Genomic DNA, 16,904 nt, shown 5'->3' on the forward strand with positions numbered 1-16,904 from the left:
GCTTTTACTTTGTCTCAATGGAAATAAAAATGTAAGAGAATGCTTGCTGTTTCAAATAACTGACATAAACAATACAATTGTAACAAGTCATTAGGGTATACTTAGCCTTCCTTACCAAGTCCTCCTGACTATTCATTCTGGCTTAAGAACTCAAAATAATCTTCAGGAATCATCAAATACTGGATACCCCCCATTCCCATCCAGAATTTGGGAAGAAAAGCCATGCCCACCACTGCTACAGATGTCTGAAGTTTGCATTAATTCATCCAGCTATACCACCAACACATTTTACAATGCCTTGGCATTAGGACCAATACCTCCAGAAAGTGGTCCAGGTGGTTTTTCTGTTCTGCTGTTCTCTTTTGTCTCAGTGTTAGCCACATCAGTTCCTGTACCTGAAATTATAGATCAATAATTTTGAAGCTTTGGATGAACCAGGGTTCTTGCTTTGCAGCAGTGGTAACACCCACAGCAGATGAGCATGAACATGCATCTCTACTTAGCCCTGGTTTGCAATATGTTAAATTTACTGTGCTATGAAGCTGCAGTCTATAGTTAGGTTCTGGGATGGTTAGAAAGTGTCCAGGCTCTAATCATCTAACCCTTTGTTCCTTAACAATTTTGGTATTTTAAGCAAAGTTGGGAGTCAAATATAGTTTGAAAATAAAGGACTGGAGCCTAGGTTCCAAAACACACTGCAGAAATAATCCAGTTTGAGACCACTTTAATTACCTTGACTCAGTGCTAGGGAATCTTGGGAAATGTAGTTTATTGTGGCACCAGAACTCTGACAGAAAAGACTAAATGTCTCACAAAACTAGTTTGCAGAATTCCATAGCATTGGGCAAGGGCAGTTCAAGTGATCTGAGACTGGATTATTTCTGCAGTGTGTTTTGAAGCTAAGACAAAGAGATCCATTGAATAGTGGGTTGCAAAACAGTTATACAATGAGTCAAAACTGCAGTTCAGAATGCCTGGAAACTATCATTCTAGCCAGAGATGCTGCACTAGGCCTGTGTTAGTGTTAACATTCAAGTTAACACACTCATCAAAAACTATGGAATTCAGGACTCTATATTGCTATTTTATCTAAAACCTGTGATTTCCCCCTATAGGTTAGGACTAGTTTCTTCTCCAGATGGAGAGATAAGGCAGAGGTAGCAATCAAATGTGAATGGGATGCTATTTTATTATGGCGTGAATCAGTTTTAGTAGATCAGGCTGATGTTTGGCTTTGATGTATGTCTACTTAAAGCATATGGCATCCATGAATACGAAGAAGCCAGGTAGTCAGAATGTTATTTAATGGACAAGGCCAAACACACTGACAAGCATTTATGCATGAAATGGCAGAGCATAGCTTGTGAGCTTGATTTTCAGTACACCAAAAAGAGTATGACTGGTACCTCTACATCTTAAGCCATTATCTTGCAGTGTGTCTCCATCAGGGCATGTGCATGTATACTTTGGGGAACGGTCATTTATCTTGGGAGCAGGCAGGCACAGATATCCACAGCCTCCATTCTTCATGTTATCTTCTTCACACCAGTTCTTGCCTATGGGGAGACATTTTCAAACATGTCACTTAGCACTGAAAATTGGAATTTTAAAGGCAAGGCCATGGCCTGTTTGGCAAATGAAGCTATTGCTATGAAGGATGTCCCCCATATATGTTTTCTTGGCTTCTCAACTGAGATCTGTTCTTGAAGACCCTCCCAGGAACAGCACAACCCCCTCAGGACATGTGTTGGTCTGGAAGAGAGTGCTCCCATCCCTCCATCATCCTATTGTAGGATACTATGTACCTCCTTGAACACTTGTCAACATCTGCAATCCACCTTTAAGTTTATACATACCAAGAGTGGGGCAGCCAATTAGTTAATCTAGCCATGTAAGACTCCAGAGATTTTGCTTCTTTAGGAACGTTAGGCTCAGGGTAAGCAGAAAGATGTGTGTACTGACAAATGGTGTTCTATAGGTCTGAAAGGATTTCTGGGTGAAATTCAACAGTCTGCTAGCAGAATGGAATATTTTCCTCCCGACTGTTGTGCCCCCCACTCCAAAAAACAAAACCTACTATAGGGTTTTTAATCCTCTGGAACAGACTGAGGATTCCCAAAGGGAAGAGAAAATAACCACCACTCCATGTTATATTGATAACAGTTTTAACAGTGGAATGACAATCCTGGATGGAACCCTACGATTTTCATTCATTTAATAAAAGCAGCTATAAAATGCCTCCATCTTAATTTATAGCCCTAAAACAGTGGTTCTCAACCTTCCTAATGCTGTGACCCTTTAATACAATTCCTCATGTTGTGGCACCTTACAACTATAAAATTGTGGTGTGTTGGTTCCTAAGACCATCAGAAATATGTGTTTTCCGATGGTCTTACGTGACCCCTGTGAAAGGGTTGTTTGACCTTCAAAGGGGTCGTGACCCACAGGTTGAGAACCACTGCCCTACAAAGAACAATGTTGTTGTTGTGCGCCTTCAGATCATTTCCAACTTATGGCAACCTTAAGGCGAGCCTATCACAGGGTCTACTTGAGAGGATTTCTTCAGAGGGGGGTTGTCTTTGCCTCCCCCTCTGAGGCTGAATGTGATTTGCCTAAGGTCACCCAGTGGGTTTCCATGGGTTTCCATGTAGTGATTCCAACACTCAAATCACTACACTGCACTGGCTCTCAAAAGGAACATAGGTTGGAATAAGCAAAAGTTGATCTGCATCGAATGACTGTATGTACCATTCAGCTTTGGCACTCAAAATTTTTTTTAGGTTTTCAGCGTACTGTCTTTTGAACAAGTTTTATTTTGTGCCATTATATTGTGGTTGTAGTGAAAAATTAAAGTAAATCATAGAGGTCCGAAGTCTGACCACTCCTGGTTTAGGCAAAATAATTCCTCTCAACTGCATAATTCAATCTGAATATGGGTTTCACCATCTGCCAGGCTATCTGGCCCACCACCGTTACCTGATGGTTGTACAAGTTCATGATACACAATGATGTCCCGAGCATCATACAAGTTGTTTACTACTGTCTCCAGTTCTGCTCCTGTGAACTTATTTGCACTGTAAACAGCTTCATTTTCACCATCAGTCCAATAGACAGTATCCTAGGAATAAGGTAATATCATTTCAGAGTGCAGGATTATTCCTGGGTATGCTACTGAACACCAAAGAGTACTTGATTAAAATTAAGTTTGATCAAATCAGAGTGCTAAATCTCAAAAGTGTAGCTGTTACTATTCACTTGGTTTGTTGTTCTCCTTGCTGCCTAGGCCTTGGAAGTAACTAGTTACAAACAAGTCACATGTCAATTTCCTTCTAGCAATAATTATGGTATAACTAATTTTGTTATAACACAGGGAAGGTAACTAAATGCACTCATTGGAAGGAAACTAACTGCTTTTAGTTACTTTTAGATATAGAGGTGTGTGGCCTCAATCCTTACAAATGTTTTGTACCATAGAGCAGATCTGTAGCATTCTGTTGTTTTAAAAATTAGCTATGTTTAACTTTTTCAACACTGAATCTGCAATAGTAACGAACCACTTTTGGGGCCTTGAGGATATTTTTAAAAAGTAACTTCCTAAGCTCCAACTCTGCAATAGGATGACACCTGCTATCACGAAACTCTCCTCTTCCCAACTGGGAGTTTTAATCCTTACCTCAAATATCGTCAGACCAAGAGGATGAGCAAGGAATTCATGAGATTCCAACACAATTCTGCGGTCTTGACCATTCAAATCCACACTGGAAAGCTTATGGAGTTTAGAATCAACCCAGTAGAGACGATTCTTCACACGATCTAGAAAGAGACATTTAAACCCTTAGGCTGGAGTTAGATTTTGGCAAGAGCTTGCCAATTTCCTTTATTGTACTGTATTGCCTGGATGTCTAGGAAGGTTCTGAAGCATTGTTCTTGGCTACATAATGGGTAATGAAAGCCATCAGGAAACAGTCATACCAAAAGTCCTAGCACCACCAGAAACAGATGGCAAGGAATACTGAGAAGCCATGACAAACACCCCAAGGCTGGAAAGTGACTTGATTTGGGATGAGAGGGAAATGATTGGCCTTATCATTGAATTCTGAAAGGAGATCACTCATCTTAAAGTCCACTTGCTTTCATACCCTTAAGGCATCTTCACAATTAAATCAGTAACACCAAGAATTCCTTAAATAAGGAATTCCAATGTGGTATGAAGAACATTAATGTACCTAGTGCAATCCCATTGGGCCTCTCAATATCTGTTGTCACAAGTTGCTGCCTGTCAAGTCCATTCATCCCTGCTTTTTCAATTTTGGCTGGTTCACCCCAATCAGACCAATACATGAAGCTGCAAGAGAAACCAGGTAAGAGCTGTCACAAGTCTACTCTCTTTCCTCATTCAATGCACGTTTCTTCCTTAGCACTTGCACTAGTATTTCTTTTGATCATGGTTTATTTTCTGATGAAAAGTTGCCTGAACACAGAACTAGCTACCATTTTTGCACTGTGTTATTACCACAAGGTACACCAAGTGCTCTTTGAACAAATTTAATCCATACATGTCTTTTTCTTTATAACTGTTCTGCTCTAATAGGGTGTTCTATGCCTACATTATATGTCTCACAGCTATTGTTAACAAACTATCATGGGATACACCAGAATCATTGGCAATTAGCCGGATACTGGTTACTAACAATTCTTCCTAGAGTAACCTCTACCCATGTATTTTTGTCAGCATTTCTTTCATGGCTTTGCTACTCCATACTTGGAGGGAAAGGTTACTACCTTTGCTCTAGGAAGGGTGGACAATTGTGGCCCTCCAGATGTTGTTGGACTGCAATTCCCAGTGAACCTAGGTAGCATAATTAGTGGGAAGGAATGCTTGGAGTTGCCAAAAGCAACACCTGGAGGTCTGCAGTTGCTTAGCCCTGTTCTAGGATTGCTAGGCTGTGTAATCCTCAAATAATTCCAAGAGGCGGCTCTCTACTAACAATTTCACAAGTATGTAGGACGAGCTTTTCACTGCTGCTGATCTAATTCCAAGAATATATTCTACAAAATTAAAGCACTTTGATTCCACTGTAACAGCCATAGCTTCATCAGTATCCGATGAGGTTTGGTTCCAGGATTTCCCGTGGGTAACCAAATCTGTGGATGCTCAAATTCATTATATACAATAGCATAGTAAAATTGTGTCCCATATACTAAATGGGAAAAATCAAGGTTTGCTTTTGGGAGTTTTTGTATGTGAATATTTTTGAGCCATGGTTGGTTGAATCCATGGATATGGTGGGCTGACTGTAGGTTTATGAAGTACTTGAAAGTTAGAGAACCCTAGCGGTGCAGTTCAAGAGAAACGGAGAATTATAATTTCAACATCAAGCTACATATGCCAGAATTCCACAGAACCATGTCACTTAAAGTGGCATCAAATTGCTATAACTGTGCAGTGTGTGAATACCCTCCAGGAATACTGCACCTTTGTGCAAGCTAGTCCTATTACCTCAGCCTAAAGACACTTAAACACACTTCTGTGCATGAAAGCATGCAAACATGTGCTTACCCAGAAAGTGGATCCACAGCAATTGCAGCTGGTTCTCTCAAGTTAGTGTTAAACAGGACCTTCCTTTTAGTACCATTAAGAGTAGCCACAGATATTGTTTTAAGAGAAGAGTCAGTCCAGTAGATGTTCTTGTAAATCCAGTCAACTGCAATTCCTGCAGGAATCTGCACATTTTCTATAATCCGCCAATGTCGTCCTGGTCTATTACTAGAGGTAAGTGAAGCACTAGGAAGAAAGATTTCATTAAATGTTGTCTTTAGTAGATGCATGTTCATCTTTTAAAGTATAGTGAAAACTTGTCATATTTGGATACAAGTCAGCCCTAGAGTCAAATTTGTCTAGAAAAGGGGGAAGAGGGAAATCTGAGGCCCTACAAATGTTGGTGAAATGCACAGCAACTTCCATCAGACAGCCAATCATAGCCAACAATGGCTAAGGATGATGGGAGGTACAGTCTATCTAGAGCACCATAATTTGTCCACCATGTATAGAAGCTTAGCTTAAGATAATGTTCAGTGCCCACACTTCTAAGCCACCGTTTTGACACTCAACCCTGACTTCTAGTGAGTCTAGTCAAGTATATTCCAAAAGCATTTGAGCTGGATTTGCTTCCAGATCTAGCAACAGGTAAAATGTATAAATACAAATCTTTAAGTTTTCCCCACAAGCAGCAATAAAGACACCTGGCAGATAAAAGAGCAGGTGGGAACAAAGCAGTATTAACTACTGTTAGTATCTCATTTTAGTGATGCTGTGACAAAAGGAAAGCTCTCCACAGTGTCAGCACAAGTCAGAGTACCAGTGTAAATTGACTGTAAACATTGCCAGTGTCCCAATCAAGACTATGCTCAAGATTACTGACTGTTAGTTGCTAGCAGACTGTGACAAGCACATCATTTTGCAAAGGGTGTTAGAGATCATGCTTCACAGTACCAACCATTTTCTCTGTAGGACCAAGAAAACATGGAAGTGGTATGTTCTCCCCCTGGAGCCATGTGGGCACAGAGATCTCCTGTGTGACCAGCACAAACTACACCAGATGTTACCAATATTTCCTTGGGCCAAGAAACAGTGCATATGCAGTACAAGGCATATGCGGTATGTTGTTGAGAGCCAAATCAGCTTAAAGGAATGACAGGTGAACACTACAGTTATGAAGTTTGTAATCTCCCAGTAGATGCACGGGTGCTACCGCCCATACAACATAGTACAGAGTCCATTTACCTAAGGATAGCATTTGGCCCAACATCAGCCCAGATGATTTTGTGCTCAGCCATGTCAGCATCCAGAGCAACAACATTTCTGAGGTCTCCTATTAGTTGTGTGTAGTCCTGTCTTTCTAGGGCAAACTGCCTGATGTTCCAACGATTAGTGAAGAGCAGGCTTGGTTCTCCTCCTGAAAGAGCAGATTAATATAATGCTACCAGACAAAGTGTTGACTATCAAGCCTTAAAGCTAAATATTAGTCTACCATGAACACACATTTGGAAGTAGGCACCTTAGAAATCACAGGCCCTTATTTCCAGAAAGTGAAAATATTACCCTTTCGAACAATTCCTAGAATCCCCTGCCCATGCTGGATGAGGGATTCTGAGAGCTGGAGTCTAAAAATCTATATTTTTCAAACTCTGCCTATTCCTGAGTTGATGGGCATATAGCTCAGTTAAGACCTCTGCTCAATAATAATGATAATAATAATAATAATAATAATAGTAATAGTAATTTGTATCCCGCCTCTCCCTGTATTGGATCATGGCAGGTAACAACCAACATAAGAACAATAAAAATAGAACACAACAAACCACAAGTAAAAACATAGCAAAGCATGTAAAATCCAATTCCCTATCTCCCTACCACCTTAAAATAGCATTAAAAACAATAATTCCCAACTGGAGAGTGAACATTCCGAGGAGGTCAATTTGGGAATGCCTGCTGGAAGAGATCCGTTTTTATTGCCTTTTAAAAGGCCTCCAAAGATGTTATATGACGGATCTCCTTCAGCAGGTCATTCCAGGCTTTTGGAGCAGCAACAGAAAACATCCTCTGGGAAGTCGATACCAGTCTGGTTTTCTTGGACTGAAAGAGATTTTTCTCAGAGGACCTGACAGTGCGGGAAGGATTGCATGGGAGGTGTTCCTTCAGGTACGCTGGACCCAAGCCATGTAGGGCTTTATAGGTATAGGTATCTCCTCATTGGTATTACCTATTTCAAAAGCTGAAATGCCAACTGATTAAGCTTCAGAAGGCGCTAAAGTGAAACACTGAGACAACAACCCTTCCCAAATTTTCAGAAAGTGCCAACTCTTTTTAGGGCCCAAGGATAATAATGACTACCAGTCCAAGATGTCCTGGTAATGGCTTTCTAGTGACAGAATCTGGTCACTGAAATCAACAGGCTGCAATATTTCAACACCACTCAAATTACTTACCAATTGCTTTGCATACTCCAGTTTGTGGATCCATTCTGTATCCACGGCTACATTCACATTTGTATCCCAGTTTTGTATTGATACAGATTTGACTGCAGATGCCAGGATTCTGGCATTCATCAATGTCTAGAAGAGAAGCAGTACTTAGTATTTAGCACAGCACCCCAGTACAAAGCTAAGTTTCAAAACCTTTTTATTCTGCTTTAGCATGTTTACCTCCACATGTTTTTCTGTCTATCAATTCAAAACCAGCAGGACAATCACATTCATAGCCTATAACCAAGTCTTTGCAGATATGAGAGCAGCCGCCATTGTTCACCAAGCATTCATTTATGTCTGAAAGAAAGAATTAGAAATGCCATTCAGTCCTTTAGATTTGTTTTGTGCACTTAGGATTATATTTTTCAGGAAGGAGGCACTATACAGAAATATTTCTCTGAAATAAAAAACTAGAACCTGAGACAGTTTTAGGATAATAATGTGAATAGGGTGGATTCTATGTGACTGCTTGAGCATGGACATGGTTTTATTAGTGGCAAACAAGTTGGCTTGTAAAATGGATGCAGAAGGTGCGATACAGCTCAGTGCACTAATATCTACAGCACTCACATCAAACATGGGAGTTAACAGCTAGTTCGAAAGAATAAAGTAAACCTAGTCCAGGTAAAGGCAGAGCTCACCACTGTCAACAATCCAACCTACTTTACCTATTACTTACTGCATTGTTTGAGAGGCTCATCACTCCAGTCTTTGCAGTCCTGTTTCTGGTTGCACACTTTGTTGGATTCTATGCACTCTCCACTTCTACACCTAAATTTTCCAGGCCCAGTACATTGATTAACTGCAGGGTGGAGTAAAGTAGGAGGAAGTTAAAAGAAATGTTTCTTCTCCACTCAAAATGCCACACTATATGACTTAGCTCTTTACGAGTATCAGTTTTAGGGTTTGTTGAATATTTGCTTGTCTCGCCAGTTTAGGAAGAAAGGGAGAAACACTGAGGAACAATGATGTTAATAGTCCAAAGAAATATTTCTCAAGAGGTTAGTCTTACTGAGATGCCATCCTTCTAGGAAACCTCTAAGAGCCACAATCTCATTTCTCTGAGAAACAGGACAGGAAATATAGCCTCTAAAATTTGAGGTCACAAGCCAATGTCTTCGTTGGTTTATGTGGAGAGACACTGGCAAAATGGAATGTTCAGAGCAGCTGATCGGAGACATGCTGGCAAAAAGGTGAGGGCTGCTTAATAAGTAGCTATAAAAAGAGAGAGGAGTCATTAAGAAAGTGTGTGTGTGTGTGTCACAGAATTGCCAGGAGTGCAGTTAGGAAAAGGGTTTAGCCTTAAGGGGATTCAGACTCCCATATAGGGAGGAAAGCTTTTAAAAGGACAAAAGAAGCCTTGTGAAATCAGTTTAAAGTTTTACGTTCTTTGAGAAATGGAGAGTCGGTCAAGGGAAGCTCATATCCACCATATTGTGATTGATGAGGAAAGCTAGATTTCACGGGATTTATACCCCTAATGAATGAGCTTTGGTAAAGTGTGTGTGTAAAGAAATAAAACTCAGTTTGAAGTGTAACTGAAGTCATTGAGTGAACTGAAACAAAGTCAATCTGTAACAAGTGAACTGATGTACATGTTGTAACAACAAGCTTTGAGATTCAACTACCAAAGGAGATACTATCATAAATTCTGTCTGTAAATAAAAATTATTTTCTTCTTGTACAAAGGGGAGTGGCTTGAAGTGATTCATAAGTAACAACATCAAAACATGCTACCAAGAATATTAAAAACACTTAATAATAGAGAAGTTGGAGAAAGTGGGAGGACCAAGGGTTAGAAAAATAGTTCTGAGGGAAGAAAAACCTCAAACTATTTAAGAAAAGCCAGGAGAAGAATCCTGTGTAACCTGGTGGTCACAGTTTATGACACCATTCAGTTACCTGTTTGACAGTTCACTTCATCAGAGCCATCTATGCAGTCCCTCACACCATTACACTGCCTGGTCCCATGGACACAGTTACCATCCTCACATTTGAATTGGTCAGGCCTGCATGTCCGAGAAGCTGGGAAAAGGAAGAGAAGGCTAAAGAACTAAGCCAACTGATGGTCGATGAGCAAACATTTGCCTTCCAAAGGCAGCATGCAGTCATTGTTACTTACGGCAATTGATCTCATCGCTTCCATCCTTGCAGTCTGTGTCTCCATCACAACGCCACTTCTTATGAAAACACTCATCTCCTGAATCACATAGCATTTCACTCTCTCCACATTTCATGGTAAGGACAGGCTGGCGGCCACACTGTTCTGGAGATTCGTCTGACCAGTCAGTACAATCAGGTTCACCGTCGCACACCCAGTTAACTGGGATACAGGTGTCACTTTCACTTTTGCACTGGAACTCACCTACTCTACAAGTAGGTGCTGAACAGCCTACCTCATCGCTACCATCACTGCAGTCTTCTTGCCCATTGCAGGCAAAATCTTTTGAGATGCACTGCCCATTGGCACATGTGAATTCTTCAGGACTACACGTTATATTGGCTAAGGGAAGAGACAGAATAATTAGATTTACCAAGCTCTACTGCTTTATAAGTCACTGAGAAGCAGGAACAGAGTTTTGCAATACTATACTAATCAGGTTTGCTGCTACACCGAGGGCAGTGTCATCTATTGCTTTGATTTTCATCACTGAACACTGCACTAACTATGGCTTGCCAGATAACTGAGTTGCCATCTAAACTAGGGCCTAAATTAATCTGGGATTTGGTACTGCAGCAAATGTGTTCTTGACAGAAGCAGCATTTTTAAAATTAAGTAATGGTGACTAGTTGTGATTCAAGCTGAAAACTATGGGAGAAAAAATGCTATCTAAAGCAATAAAGTTTCTTATTTAGATAATTTCACTGCAGACTTATAGTTCCTGACCAAGCAGCAGTTGTTTCTACTCTGCAATGGCAATGATGATAGAATGTGGTATTATTAGGATGTGATTTTTTTTTGTCAGTACACCTAGTGATCTACACAAACCTTCTATAATAGGTGCTCTCCAAATATGCTGCACTACACTTCTCAACTGAGGAATGATGGGAGTGGTAGCCCACTGGGGGAAGCTGACTTTGTCAGTATTTCTAAGCCCTAATGTTGATCAGAAAGTATCCAGTACTAGCCATGCATTTAAGATTAGTGGTGTATCTAATGGAGATGCCACAGCAATCCCAGATACACTGATGAGGAATTTGCCAAAGTCCTATTAAATTCAAGAGGTTACATGTTTCGCCTGTAGAAATGCAGTTTAACCAGATTAGGAACTGAGTGTTAACTCCTGTAGTACTTTAAAGCCAATATTTCATGTGCATTAGTGTGGCTGGATGCTTCCTAATTCAAATGTTGGGTGCTTGATCTGAAGCTGTCTAGACCCCTTTTCAGGTGTTGTAATACATGTAAACATGTGAAGGAGAGTTGAAAGAAGCCCTCTAGTCTTGCCCCCCCCCCCTTTGGCTGTTTGTCACCCCTGTAGAGGGCAGCTTTCTGGAGAAGAGAGCTTCCTGTATCCATGCAAGCTGCCAACAAATTTAGAACTGATTTACAATTACAGTTGGCCCTTGGAACTCACAGGGATCCATTCCGGACCCCCCCCCCCCACAAGTTACAAAACCCACACACATTCAAGCCCCATAGACTTCAATGGGGTGCTTGCATGTGGGATGCGCGCCCCATTGGCATTAATAGAGGTTGCCCCTCCGCCAATTTTCAAGCCTGCGCATCTCAAGTCTGCAGACTTGGAGGGGCGACTGTAATTTATTATGGCAAATCGCCAGCATAATAATAAATAGGATAAAAACATCACAGGACAATCAACTGGGCCTAATATATACATTTAAAAATACTTCCAGCCATGATAAAAAAGGAAGTAACGGGAGGTCTAATAACTGGATATTTAACAATGTGGTTTACCTAGCACAAATTAGAAGACCAGAGTAGGACTTAGATGGCCAACTCATCCCTTCCACCCTTAAGGACTCTAGCTTACCACAGTCATCTTCATCTGTACCATCACCACAGTCATTTTCACCATCACATTTCCAGGACATTGGGATACACCGACTTGATTGAGGACCACAGCTGATTTCACCTACTGTACACTTTCTTGTATCTATTGAGAAGTGATCAAAAGTTCAGTTAGAAACTTTCTAATCAAGTCAGTTCAGATAGTGCAGCTTGAGGTTTCATGTAACTTCAATGCATAGGTATGCATGAAAGTAAAGTGAGATTATACTTCACTCAATGCTGTCTGCTACTCTATCTCTGAGAACTAACTGCTCAAAAGGAAGCCTCCTAGCTGTTCTATCTCACCTTCCATCTATTAGTCAAGATTTTGTTAAGGGAGGGTTTGGTGGGAGTTCACTGGAGGGAAAAAGTCTCTTCATTTAATCTTACATGGATTTGGTGTATTGTTTGTTTAACATTTGTAACTGTATTTACATATTTAAGCCAACTCAAAAGTTCACTTGAGCAAATAATGCAGACTATAGATGGTGGAACCAAATGCCCTTTAAAACAAGCAGTAGATTATGCCAGCTTATTTGGCAATAAAATGTTTATATTTTATTTCTCTAGTCTATTTTAAAATCATCCGTCCATTCAATTAATACCTGGGGTAATTCACAACAAAGCCATAAAGATAATAGAATTCAACAGTTTGAAACAATTTTTTAAACAGAACTGATAAAAGCTATGTAACAGGACAATAGAAATACTGTTTAAAAGTCAAGCAGTAAAGTTTTTGGCAAAACTGTATGGTTTTTATAAGCCATCTAATATACCTTAACCTCCTTGGGAAGGGAGTTCCATGGCATTGCTACACAGCAGTTACTGTCTCAATTGTCCAGGCATGAACAGTGTCTCCAGTGAAGAACATAAGTTCTGGGCAGTTCCATGTGGAACCAGTAGCAGCTGATGTCTTCCATGTTGGTGCAGCAGTAAACCTGCACTAGGTTTTAGCTTTAGTATTAGAGGAGCTATCTGCATTGATGCATTCTACCAGCAAAATTAATTCAGCATGCTGGATAGCTAATATAGCATTTGGACTAAAGAAAAAGGACATTCACTGCTCATTAACAATAGCCATCACTGTATATAAAAGGAGACTCAGATACTATGGCCATAAGTCATTTATGGTTTTGAGGGAAGAACGAACACCCGAAACGGACTTAGTCTGCTGCATTTTGCACTACCTGTAGTTTCCAAATACAGTCAGCCCTCCACATTTGCTGGGTTATGGCGCAGGAGCCCCGTGAAAGTGGAAAAACTGTGAATAACTCTACCCCTTCCCCCACAAAAAACTGTATTTAACAACACTAAAAGTCAGATCTGCAGATAAAACCCAATGTGGATGACTTCAAGGCAACAGGGTTGCTTCTCAAGGCAGAAGTGGACAACTGATGGGGATTTTGCTGCCACCTCTGCTGCTGCCCTATGTCATTTTAAATAGGGAATTACAAGCCTTGCCACATGTTCACAGTCTCTCAGTCTTGCGAGGTTTGCAGACTCTATTAAAAATAGCATAGGGCAGCAGTGGAGACAGCAGCAAATAATGAATATCAAATCCGCAAAAGTCAAACTGGTAAATGTGGAGGGCTTTTCAAGAGAAGCCTGAGAAGGCAGCCACATCCTACTTCCACAGAGAGGAACGGAGTTGCTGTACAAAGGCAGTGCCCACAACTGTTACCTAAGCATGCAGAAGCAGCACTGGATCTGTATTTTCAATCTGGGCATCCAGTCCTTTAGTTACAGCTGCAGTTTGCTCTCCGGATCCATGGATTCTTTATCCACAGATTTAACCATCCACAGGTTGAAAATATTTTAAAAGATAAAAATTCCCAAAAGCAAACCTTGGTATTTTTATTTTCAGTAAAGGGCACCATTTTACTATGCTATTGTCCTTAATGGGACTTGAGCATCCACGGATTGTGGTATCCACAGGGGGTCCTGGAATCAAACCCCAGTGGATGTCAAGGACCCACTATACAACAATTTGTTTTCCTTATGAGGTTTAGAAGTTAATACACCAATCAATCTTTCTCATTAATTTCAGAAGCTTAGTGTTGGGCTACAAAATGTGGCAGAACTGGTGGCAGACTAGATGGATCACATGATTGGTCTCTAAATTCAGTCCTGCTACCTACCTCCTATTCCATCATGCCTAACCCATTTTTGGTTTAATGTTCTACTGTACAGGTTTTTAACAGCATACAGCTGAAATAATGGCATGCAGAATACACTGATATTTCACTTAGCTCCAGTTTTAAAATCTGAAAGAGTCAGTAGTTGCCTTGAAGCACAGAAGGCAAGCTTACTCACAGCATAGTTCAGAATGTTCATCTGAGCCATCTTCACAGTCGGGATCTCCATCACAATGCCATCTGTTGGGTATGCACTGTCCATTTCGGCACACAAAGTCTGACACAGAACAGGTCTTTCTTACTGCAAAGAAATAGTACTATTACATTGTGTGAAGTACAAAAATATTCTGCACATGCTTTCAAGTACTCTGCTTAACAGTTATCAAAAGAGACTACAAACATAGTCATTGTACCAACAGATGCTTAGTAACACCACTTAACTAAGGTGTATTTTCTTTAAAGGAATAATTTTCAACAATGATAACATGGGTTCATTTGAGTGAAGGTGTATGAAACCAACTTGGAATTGTATTCTTCATATTCATTGCTTTAATTAATCTTGCTTTTGAATCTCCACACCCTCTTGCATTTTAAAGGGATTCCAAAGAGTGGCAATCAGTTGAGCCTTTACAGGACAAGAAGCAGGGAAAACCAAAAGGTAATTGGATGCAGTGGTATCACTAGATCTCAAGAACAAGAGATACTACTTTTGCACATACAACCACATATTTGAGTTAGCACATACCCAGCTGAAATGTGCTGTTATGTGCCTTCAAGTCATTTCAACTTATGGCAACCCTAAAGCAAATCTATCACAGGGTTTTCTTGGCAAGATTTATTCAGAGGGGGCTTGCCTTTCTCTGAGACCAAGAAAATATGACTTTCCCAAGATTACCCAGTGATTTTCCATGGCTGAGCAGGGATTTGAACCTTATTCTATGGAGATCTAGTCCAACACTCAACCACTATACCACACTGGCTCAGGCCAATTAAATAGTTTGCATCATTTCATGCTTCTTAGTGTCCCTAATTGTAGAATTCAAAGCAGATGTTTTAACAATACATACCATTTCAGTTTATTTCCTTTTCTCCACACAGAACATTGGGAAATGAATACCAAAGGACAAACAGGTTAAGGATGTTAGGTGGGAAAGCCAGACCTTGTAGGGGATACGGCCCAGTTCTAGCAGATTGACTGGGGGGGTGCCACTGCACTAGAACTTGGCAAAATTTCACAGCCTCATTGCTTCATGACAGAGGTGGACAAAGTGCACCCCGGAGTCACATGCAGCCCCTCAAGGTTGTTTTTATGGCTCCCGAGTCCTCTATACTCTACAGCCCACCTATGTCTGGATAACAGCAGTTCATCCTTCATATAGCTTGAAGTTCCTCTGAACTGTTTAACATTAATACTTATTTTTCAGAACTTCCAGGGTGTTCCGGTTTTTTTTTTTGTTTTTTTTTTTGCATTCTGGCAGTCCATGTATCTCTTAGAGGGCTCCATGGGAAGAAAACTCACATCTACACCTATGGATGTTGCACACCCTTGCTTGGAGAGATACCAACCTATTCCATTCTAACACTTTGCAAAGAGAAGGCATTTCCTACCTAAGGTATTAATGCAAAAGTACTCTGCTAAACAGAAAAGCTCATGGAGTTCATGTGGGCACGGCAAAAGATACATTAGTTACAAAGGGGGTGGGGGAAGAATGATGTGAGATTTGCAAAGCTGGATGTTCTGATACAGTCATCCCTTTGTATCATTAGATTTAACCATCCACAACCTGAAAATATTCCCAAAATATATAAATTCCAAAAAAAGCAAATCTTGATTTTGCTGTTTGACATAAAGGATGCCATTTCATTAAACCATTGTATTTATTGGGACTTGAGCATCCATAGATTTCGGTATCCTTGAGAGGTCCTGGAACCAAATCCCAGTGGATTGCAGTCCAAAGGACGCTAATGTGCGAATTCACTTCGCTGATGTTGTATGTATGTAGACATACATTTGTAAACCTAATGAAAGTTAATCCAATCTATAAATTACTGCCCTTTTCTTTAGTATACTGTGATTTATTGTCTACTACATGTCAGCTTAATCTAACACAGCAAATTAAGCAGAACTTGGTTGGTTTTGAACATTAGGCACTCCATAGTTAGCCTTTAGTGAAACCAATAGTCCAGTGCCTAAAAGCATGGATTATGAGTAACATTCTCATACTCTTTTTATATGGATGGATGCTTTGATAAGTTTGTTAAAAAAGAAATCAATTTTTGCAATCATTTTGCTCTCTATGGTTTTCTGTCAGCTAAATAAGCTCAGACAGAGCATATCAGAGGTATGGTGAAATATTTGCTGAGCTACTTTACTACCCACAGTGGTTCAGCAGCCATGCAAGTCCTTACCGCAGTTTAGTTCATCACTGCCATCAGAACAATCTTCATCTCCATCACACCTCCACACCAGAGTTATGCAGCGGCCATTTTGACACTGGAATTGATTTTCATCACATTTTACTCTTGTACCTTGAATTGAGAAATAGGCTACAATTAGATGTTGTAGACCTGAGGCAGAATAACAGGAAGGCCAAATGAAATGCATTCTTTCAAATGGAGAATGCATGATTGTACAGTATCTAGTTTTGTTGTAGTAGTTGTTACTGTTACGTGCTTTCAAGCTGTTTCCAATTTATGGTGATCCTATCACAGGGTTTTCTTGGCAACTTTCT

At 40.3% G+C, this 16,904-nt stretch overlaps 1 protein-coding gene across 2 annotated transcripts in view; it reads right to left on the bottom strand.

Moving 5' to 3' along the window:
* LOC149323624 (very low-density lipoprotein receptor-like) overlaps positions 1-16,904 on the bottom strand; it is a 28,952-nt gene that overhangs the window by 3,399 nt on the left and 8,649 nt on the right. The window contains exons 2-16 of one of the 2 annotated variants that reach the window (XM_089490209.1): positions 16,582-16,701; positions 14,351-14,473; positions 12,021-12,143; positions 10,151-10,531; positions 9,931-10,053; positions 8,708-8,830; positions 8,206-8,325; positions 7,990-8,115; positions 6,785-6,956; positions 5,561-5,785; positions 4,227-4,345; positions 3,674-3,813; positions 2,977-3,118; positions 1,407-1,556; positions 318-395 (exon numbers count right to left, since the gene is read on the bottom strand). In XM_089490209.1, the coding sequence (XP_089346335.1) occupies positions 318-395; positions 1,407-1,556; positions 2,977-3,118; positions 3,674-3,813; positions 4,227-4,345; positions 5,561-5,785; positions 6,785-6,956; positions 7,990-8,115; positions 8,206-8,325; positions 8,708-8,830; positions 9,931-10,053; positions 10,151-10,531; positions 12,021-12,143; positions 14,351-14,473; positions 16,582-16,701 (2,265 nt within the window). The remainder of the gene's footprint in view (positions 1-317; positions 396-1,406; positions 1,557-2,976; positions 3,119-3,673; positions 3,814-4,226; positions 4,346-5,560; positions 5,786-6,784; positions 6,957-7,989; positions 8,116-8,205; positions 8,326-8,707; positions 8,831-9,930; positions 10,054-10,150; positions 10,532-12,020; positions 12,144-14,350; positions 14,474-16,581; positions 16,702-16,904) is intronic. The other variant, XM_089490215.1, reaches the window with a different exon arrangement.

Source organism: Sceloporus occidentalis, unplaced genomic scaffold, assembly GCF_023333645.1.
Source record: "Sceloporus occidentalis isolate IW3139 unplaced genomic scaffold, rSceOcc1.0.p SCAF_1, whole genome shotgun sequence".
NCBI classification, from domain to species: domain Eukaryota; kingdom Metazoa; phylum Chordata; class Lepidosauria; order Squamata; family Phrynosomatidae; genus Sceloporus; species Sceloporus occidentalis.